The sequence below is a fragment of the Mus caroli genome, unplaced genomic scaffold, assembly GCF_978045245.1.
Source record: "Mus caroli unplaced genomic scaffold, Mus_caroli_1 scaffold_2, whole genome shotgun sequence".
Taxonomy (NCBI): Eukaryota; Metazoa; Chordata; class Mammalia; order Rodentia; family Muridae; genus Mus; species Mus caroli.
Window position 1 is genome coordinate 70,228,309 of NW_028227257.1, and position 9,674 is coordinate 70,237,982.

At 40.1% G+C, this 9,674-nt stretch overlaps 1 protein-coding gene across 1 annotated transcript; it reads left to right on the forward strand.

The window, feature by feature from the left end:
- Positions 1-5,300: 5,300 nt before the first annotated feature.
- On the forward strand, positions 5,301-7,727 carry Fibin (fin bud initiation factor homolog). Its single transcript, XM_021156889.3, has one exon. It carries the CDS (start codon positions 5,685-5,687, stop codon positions 6,336-6,338), a length of 654 nt encoding a protein of 217 aa, XP_021012548.1. The 5' UTR covers positions 5,301-5,684; the 3' UTR covers positions 6,339-7,727.
- The last annotated feature ends 1,947 nt before the right edge of the window (positions 7,728-9,674 follow it).

Consider the following 9,674-nt stretch of genomic DNA (forward strand, 5'->3'; position numbering starts at 1 on the left):
AAGAAATTTATGTCATTTAAGAAATGAGAGTAAATCCTTAACTAATAATAGGTTTTAAAAATATATTCTATCTAGACTAAACACATTAGATTAATTAGGGTTAAAAGACCCACCTTAAATGTGGGCAGTACTACTCATGGATTAGGGTCCTATATGGAGTACAAGCAAAAGGCAAAGAAATGCACTGCTCCTCCCTCTCTCTCTTTCTCTCTCTCTCTCTCTCTCTCTCTCTCTCTCTCTCTCTCTCTCTCTCTCTCTCTCTCTCTCTCTCTCTCTCTCTCTCTCTCTCTCTCTCTCTCTCTCTCTCTCTGGCTATGCATGCCATCACGACTAGCTGCCTCAAGCTATTACCACCACAGCTTCTCAGCCATAGTGAACTTTACTCTTCACCTGTGAACCAAATAAACCACTTTCCATCCACTCAGCTGATTCTCACAGGCTACTTTACCACAGCAGCAAGAATTAAACATGTATAAGTAGTTGTGATTGTGCACTCATTTGTCCAACTGGGTGACTCCAAAGACTCCTCCTAACTAATATCCTCCTATATTCCTACGTCACTTGATGTCTGCTTTCTCACTTGTCTTTAGCCTTCTGTCTAGACACAAATATTTTCCCTATCAGCAGATAACACACCTCACTTTTACTCTAGAATATTCTGTCCTGTATGTCATGTTTGAACTTTACCTCTGGCTTCATTTTTCCTAGGAAAACTCCCAGAAGCCACCATAGCTCTGACCCTAGCAAAATAACCCAAGATGGAATTTGGCACATATTAAGTATGAAGCAATAAAAACTGTTATGAGGTTTTAAAAAAATGAAGTGTTTTTTCAAAAGATCATGGTGTGCTGAAGACAGATTGTTGGAGATGGTTTGTGCTGCTTCTTGAATGTTGGTTGTTAGATTTTCAGGAACTTCACAAGTCGGTTGTTAAACACTACTGTTTTAAAAATCTAAACCATCTAAGTTGGTAACTTAAAAGCTATATTATAACAAAGAAGAGATATATGCAAAACTCTCCTCTTAGAGTTGCGAAGCTTTTACTGCTTCTGTCTTGAGCTCATCTATACCTAATGTATCCGTACAGGAGAAATGCTGTGTGAGGATACACTAATGCATTCATTCCCCAGCTCTGCATTCAATAATGCTGGACAGAACGAAGATTTTTTTTTACCGGTATATTTTCACTATGAAAATCAACAAATGCAGCATATGGAAACCTTGCCATATGCACCAACGTCTAAGCACACTATTACAAAAAGGAAGCAATGTCTTCCAGGTATACTTTGTAAAAATCAGACATGACATAGGAAGACCATTCATAGACAGTATGGAGTCTATCGCCATACTATCCCTTTGCTAAACAGGACCCTAAATTACTCAGCCATGTAGCTTGTATGGTATAACTCTAGCTGTGTGTCGGCTAGACACACGGAGCCCTTATTTTCCTAAACAAAAAGGTTTATCCTGACTCATGCTATCATATTTATGAATAAATCAAATGAGGCCAATTGTGGACACCGATGCTAATATAAGTTGAATCAAACAATAGAATATCCACCTGCTATGCCTGATAGATACAAACTAGTATATGTATATATACAAAGCAACCTTATGTGGTGGTTTGAATAGGAATGATCCCCATAGACTCATGTATATGAATGTTTGGCCCATAGGGAGTAACACTATTAGGAGGTGTGGCCTTGTTGGAGTAGGTGTAGCCTTGTTGGAGGAAGTGTGTGTCCCTGTGAGGTCAACTTTGAGATCTCATATGTTCAAGCTAGGCCTGGTGTGGTAGTGTCTTTCTAGTGCCTACAGATCAAGATTTAGATATCTCAGCTCTTTCTCCAGCACCATGTCTGCCTGTATACACCACCACATTTCCCCACCATGACAATAATGGACTGAACCTCTAAAACTGTAAGCCTCAATCAAATGTTTTCAAATAAGTTGCCTTGGTCATGATGCCTCTCCTTAGCAATTGAAACCCTAAATAAGGCATCGTAGAAGAAACTACTAATCTTGAGCACACAAGTGTCTGGTGCAATCCAACAACAAATGAAAACTAATATAGTGGAACAAAGAGAGAGAAAACTAGCTTTTAGACCAAGTTACTCTGAAAACCTAATCTAAAAATGTATATAAATCAATGAATTTTCCTTTTAGTTTAATTAGACTGAAATTTACACTGATACATGTGAAGACTCAGTATTTGGATTTTTAGATGAAAAGGTTACACAGAGAAAGTAAATATTCTTATCTCTTCTATTCATGATTCTGTAATTTTTTTAAATAAAAAGCAAGCTTGCGATAGGCTGAATTTTTTATTGTACATTTTTGTTTGTATGTTTAATCAAAACTGCATCCTGTGTAAGTAGAAAACTGGTAGGGAGTCCTTAATATAACTTTGCATAATTGAATTGGTTAGTAAGTCAGAGGAGGTTAGATTCTGCAGGAAGTGGAGTGAGTTGGAGTAAATACTTGCTTTCTTCTTTGGCAAAATAACTATTTGAATTCATCAGCTTTCATTGGTGACTGTCCCAATGAAAAGGAATGAAGGCTGTTCTGACCCCAAAGTTCAGTGGAGATTTCTGGTGGCACAAAATAAAAATGAACCTTGGGGTTTTGGTTTGGTTTGGTTTGGTTTGGTTTGGTTTGGTTTGGTTTGGTTTGGTTTGGTTTGGTTTGAGGGTTTTTTTACTGTTGTTGAATTTATTACAGGAAGTTGACTGCCAAATACTGCATTATACTTCCAATTGTTACTAGGTGGTGATGCAGGTGAGGTCAAGGGTTGAGGGAACAGTCAGGGTTTCTGCAGGCAAGGGTCAAAGAGCCTCAGATGCCCTCCCTAGGAAGTGGCCAGGCCAACAGGTCACTAGGCAGAGGACATTCCTTACCAACAGACTCTGGGCACCAAAGTTCACAGCCAACTGCACACACTTGGACTGGGCTAAGCAGACTAATGCTGTACAGAGAGGCACAACCTTGTGCCATCCACCTCCCCTCTGTGCTGTGCTGGGCTAGACTCAATGCTGGGATGCATCAGCCTGTGCAGAAGTTTGTGCCTTCTTTAAGGGATACTTGGCATAAGCACTAGGGAAACCTTGCTTTGGTCTATGTTTTCTTGATGATGAGTGTCTAGAGAAAACCGAAGGAGTAAGGCCATCATGAGCATGCTTCAAAAAGTCTGTGTGTGTGATTTCACACACAGAATTACTAGTTAGTCAAATGGCTCTTCGTTGTCTTCCAGGAATCTGGATTGCCTGCGACAGGAAGAGTAAAAACAAATCTGACAACAGGGCTGTGTGCATCTGAATGAAAGCTGCCCCTTGTGATGCAGAGGGAGACTCATAGAACAGTGAATACTCATTGTGAGTAGCTCGGTTACATTTCAAGGCAGAAATAGCAAGCATCTCTGGAAACAAAATCTTCCTGCTTACATATTCTTTCCACTTATTCCCTGTTTCTTTTCTCCACGATCCTGAAATTATTCAATATACAACATATGTTTATTTACTTTTACTTCAATTCGCCCTGCACTTCCCAGATTGAAAGCTCTAGGAAAGCCATGGTGTGTTTCTAGTTATGTTCTTTGTTGTATTCGCAATACCAGAAACGGAACTTGATGAATAATAAATGTTCAATAAATATTTGAATAAATGGATGGCCTATCAAATGGCCATTTATGACAATCAATTCATAAATTAAAACCTAAAATGGTCTTTTGGGAAAAAGAGGGCTTGGGAGTTTTGTTTGTTTTTAAAATTAGTGCTCTTTTTACTGTTTCATATTTCTAGACACAAGAATGGTTCTCTAGGATACCACATGGAAGCTGAAATCACAAGTCTTAAGGGGTCTTGACATCCATCAGGATCCTTCAGAGGAGAACTGCACCCAGGTCAGCACTGAAGCTCATCTGGCAACAGCAGCTCTATTACCTAGAGTTCAGAACAACAGAAACACCCATTGTTGTTTCCAAAAACAGGGCTGATGGACCACATGGCAGCCACTGTGTCCAGGGTGGCTGTAAGCTCCCCTGTGGGGCATATACTGTGTTACTCCATCATTGGATCTTTAGTGACCATGGTAGTAGCTCTGAGCCTATAAAACCTTGGCATCACTTGCCTAGAGAAACTCGGCAAGCGCAGCAGCAATCTGGGGGCCCTTGCTTTTAAGGTACAAAACAGTTTGGGAAATATGCCCAGAATCCAAGACATAAACTCTATAAAGGTTTCCATGTGCTGCTGATACAGTATAGACTTAGAAATGGGTTAGTTCAATCAAGAAGTACAAGTTGAAGAAATTAGCTGGGATGGACAAGTTATATGAATATTTAAACAGGAAAAGCATTGGCAGAGAATGTGTACTGCATGAATCCACAACTTAAACACTAGTAGGAGCTTCATTGCTTTGGAATAGCTATGGAACATGATGTTCTGAGGACACGTGGATTTATGGAGAGGCTATGGAACTGGCAGCTGAACTCGTGTTTGGGTGGCTTTTTTAAACCAGCTGTGGTAATGTTACTATTTGTGAATTAACTAAAATAAAAATATTTTCTTTCAAAGCAGTAAGGTTTTTTAACTTAAATTTAAATCTTTGTACCTTAATGGTTGAATACAATCTATGAGATAGTATCAATTTGCTTAATGTTCTAACTGTGGATAAATATTCCAGCCTCGTAAGTAACTGACAGAAGACCCCAGCAGTCAAATACTAAACAAAAGACTCAGTAAGGCTCACTGGGACTTTATCTGATAGATTACACAGCGGTCCCAGTTGTCCTCTTATTGATTAAACTGGAAACTTTTATTTTTATTTTTATTTTTATTAGTAACTATGCACTATGAATATAGAAAATCGGTTATCTATATTCATTTTGTTTCAAAAGTATTGATTTTTAATAACCTTTAAACCATTTCCAAACAAAACTATTTCCAATACTTCATTTTTTTTATTTAAAAAATAACGTTTTGAAAATGAGTAAAATAAATACATTTCTCACCTGGTATTTAAATGTCTGAAATGTCATTTCTCTGAAGCAATCCCCTCTTTCCTAAATATGCTAATAGCCGCTGGATTTTATGTTTATAATCATCCTCTACTATCCCCATTCAAGATATGTCTTATTGTACAGGGTCTCCTTTTTCAATCTTGAAAAAGGAGACCCTGTACCTTTAATAAGGGAACTGGTGAAAGTTTTCTTTCCAAATTTGTTCCTTGGCTTCCAAGTGACGAAACTAGCTGTAATTTGAGAGTCCTGCAACCCTAAGGATATCTTTAGCCAAGGGGAAAGAAAACGCTGCATTCCCACCCAGTCCAGGGGTTGAAACAGTGTCAGAACAGCTTCCCTTAGCTACTAGCTCCGTCTCCCTGGAGCCAGAGGGAACTCCGAAGGTGACCGCAGAGCCAGCGTCTGGAGCAGCAGGTCCCCAGTCGGTGGGTCCGGCTATCCTGCTAAAACAGCAAAGGTCCAGCCGCTCAGTAGAGAGAGGACCAGGGACGCTGAGGAGCGTGGTGCACACCGCTGCTGCGTAGAGCCACATGAAGCCTGTGGAGGAACCGGGATCAGCGAGTGGCAAGCGAGCTGCGCCTGAGAAGGGCGCCTTCCCCAGAAGCCGCTAACACCCAGGGGAACCTTTTTCCTTGTTCCTGGACTAAAACGCTTCTCCCAAATATCCAGAATGGTGTTCCCGAAGTTGATCTGGATGAGTTTCTTTTGCCACCTGTGTCGAGGCTACTTTGATGGCCCCCTGTACCCAGAAATGTCTAATGGGACGCTGCATCATTACTTCGTGCCTGATGGAGACTACGAGGAGAATGATGACCCTGAGAAATGCCAGCTGCTCTTCAGGGTGAGTGATCGCAGGCGCTGCTCCCAGGGGGAAGGGGGCCAAGCCAGTAGCTTGCTGAGCCTCACTCTTCGAGAGGAGTTCACGGTACTGGGCCGCCAGGTGGAGGATGCTGGACGCGTCCTGGAGGGCATCAGTAAAAGCATCTCCTACGACCTGGATGGGGAAGAGAGCTATGGCAAGTACCTGAGGCGGGAGTCCCACCAGATCGGGGATGCCTACTCCAACTCTGACAAGTCCCTCACTGAGCTGGAAAGCAAGTTCAAGCAGGGCCAAGAGCAGGATAGCCGGCAGGAAAGCAGACTCAATGAGGACTTCCTGGGGATGCTGGTTCACACCAGGTCTTTGCTGAAGGAGACACTGGACATCTCTGTGGGGCTCAGAGACAAATACGAGCTGCTGGCACATACCATCAGGAGCCATGGGACCCGCTTAGGTCGACTGAAAAGCGACTATCTGGAGGGTGGGGGACAGAAGACAGGCTAATATTTCCATTGTAACTGCTTTATTTTATCCAAATTTGCACTTTCAGAACACATCTGAAGTCATCTTTCGAAAAGAATGAAAATTTTTAATAAGTTGAGTTATGCTGATTTTAGTTTGGTTTTGTGCATTATTTATCTTATTATTAAGGATTTTTCACTTGCAAAAAGCAATTTGAAACTACCCCTGGGTTATTTTCCTAAAGGGTTTTATTGCTCTAACAGAATCTCTTCTTTCGACTCCATCTAAAGGATGCATTTGTGTGGAAAGACTGATTAAACTTCCTCATCCTGGCGATTGTCTGGACATACCTAGTGGGGACGAGGCTCATGGCTCCTTTACATCAGCAGTCTTCTCTTTGGTCTCTGAAGGCTGAGATGCCTGATTTTCAGATGAGGTCCCAGGTGTGTGGCATGCCTGCCAGACAAGGAAGTTCCTTGATTCTCCTTTCGCTCTTATTTATTTACCATGTTCTTAGTTGTTTCTGTTTTGTCCTAAGAGTGTTATTGAGAATTTGCATGCAAATCACCACCAGTAAGATGTTCAAGGTCCCGTTGTGGGTTTGTGTAAGTTGAAGATGCAGCATTTAAGATAGCAAAACTTTGGGGCGGTTGCCCACTCATGATGCTGTCTTACTGTGTCTTTCACTGCACCATCAAAGAAACAGATTGCTTGAACACTCAAGTGTCTATGATTTAAGTTGTCAGCATGTTTTTTCTTCTTGGACTTAGATAGCATTGCTTCCTTTTGTTTATTAGAAACTTATATTTCCAGAGGGAGGGTCTAACTCTAGAAATCCCTTATGTACGTTTTATTACTCAGCCAATAAATATTTTCATATAATACTGGATTTTTTTTCTAATTTACAGTCATAGCTCTCATATTTCAGAGAGGGACTAGTGCAAAGGAGAGAAGAGATAAGTTTGAAGTCAGTTTATCAGAGTATATGATAAGGATGAGATTTTAAAAAGAAAAACAGAGGGAGAAGGTGCTGTATTTTTGAGTATCTTACCCTGTCTGCTCACATACACCATCCTGGTAAGGGGTAGTGGGATCTAGCCTGTACAAGAATTATACATTTGATTTCCACTCTTCTGATGGAAAAAATCTTAAATTTCTCCCATTTTTCATAGACTCCATTGGAAATGTGTGACAAAGGTCCATATCTCCTATGCACTCATTCCGTGTTAGTGATGCCCAACGATTTGAAAGATATTTCTGTGCTCTTAAAATAAATGAATTAAAATGTGAAAATCCATTTTATTTCAATTCTTCCCTGGGTCAATATTCATCACCACCTCAAATATACTTTCTTTCCACTTGCATCCAACACAAAGTAAGCAAGAGTTCACATTCTGTTCATCAGAGACCCCATTTTTCTATCCTCTATGCAAAGAAAGGATTTATCTGCTATATACATTTGTCTCAGGGTTATTTTAAAGGGCTTCCTTCTTTATTCTGCAAAGAATGAGGACAAAAAAATATTGATCAGAACAAATATGATATTTGGTACTTGAGTTTGTAAAGTCAGATTGCTTCCAGCCTGAAAATAACAATATTGCCCCCAAAGCACTCAGCTACAACATACAGACAGACAAATCAAATGGGATCTTCTTATTTTGCCTGTTGCAATAGGATATTGGAATGTATTGAGGCTGGAAAATGTTTTTTCTTCTGCATGTCAATCTCAATCAGTTGTTAATGGCTGCCCACCAGCTTATGTTAAGAAGGATCTCATAGGCACAAATTTGAGTGCTGCTGAAATATAGAGATATCCCCATGGGAGCAGGAAGAGGTACGATGACATATCTGCTACAGACCTGAACACTGAAGCAGACTATGGGCAAGCCTCCTTTTGTGTTAATATTATCTATTCCAACAAAACCAAAACATTTCATTAGTGGCTAGATAAGCAACCTGTGATCCCCCGAGTCTTGTGGAGATGATCTCGGACAGAAAATGAGAATTTCCAGGTAAGAAAGAGATGGTGGTAAGAGACCTCGACAGACAGTCCAGAAGGGGAAATCACTTGGCGCTGTCTAACCTTATGGCAGGGACCCAGGCTCACCCAGGCCTTCCTCCTTACTTTGTCATTAGACATTAGACTTGGTTACTTATACCGTGATAGATACTTGCTGAAAACATTGGGCTTTACTTCTTAGACAATGAAATGTGTGAGAATCAGAGATAAATCACATACTCTCTTCTCTGAGAATCCACTTACAAACACATCTTTGCAACCTAGGATTTTTGTTTGTTTGTTTTGTTTGTTGCCAGTGTTTGTCAACCACTTCTTCCATGCCAGGTACTAAACTAAGCTGTGGGTAATTCTTGGAAATTACAAAACATCTGGACTTCATCTAATGATTCAAACGATTTTTGAAGTGTTATCTAAAACAGAAAGCAATCACGTTGTTGTAGCTATTGTTATTAGACACAGTAATAAAAATTAGCTAACATGCTTGAAAAATCAATATTGCTAGTAAGGGCCATCACTAAGAAGTAATTTATCTTTTTTCTTTGTAACAACAAATAATGTGAGAAATTGCATTCGGTTAAACAGTTGAATTAGTTGTGTTACATTGCTGTGATAAAATACCCCGAGAAAGGCCATTGAGAAGTGAAAGGGTTTCTTTTAGATTGTGTTCTTAGAAGGATCATCCCATGATTCTCAGGCTCTGTTGCTTCTGGGCACTTGGTGAGGCACAGCACAAAGGCAGAGTGGAAGTGGTTCAAGCCAGACAGGGTCCTATCAAGGGGAAAGAGAGCACTGAGTTCAACCCCTATAGAAGAAGCTATCTACAAGTGATATACACAGTCCACAATGTATACACACACACACACACCCCATACACACACACACACACACACACACACACACACTGTGTGTGTGTGTATGTATGTATATTAGAAACAAATCACTTGTTTTTAACCAATATGGTTAGCCTCATAAATCACTCGAAACTTCTTAGACCTGGGTCATTGAGATAGGTCACAAGGTAAATGTGTTTTCTACAAAAGTTGGATGCCCTGAATTCAATCCACAGAACCAACAGGTGACAGGAGAGAAAGCCAACTCCACAGGCTGGTCTCTGACTGTCATCCATGCCTTCTCATACACATAAACAAATAAATATTGTTTAATTTTTAAAAATCTGAAATACACCCACAATGGACTCCATTCAAGATTTTATCTTATATTGTGTTAGCCTTACAACTTTCAAAGAATCCATTAAGTGTTCTGAAATTCAGTCAACCTTTTTTTGCAAAATAAAGACAAAAATAAAGACTTATAGAACAGACACAACACAAAGAATTTCCCACATATATTTAAACTAA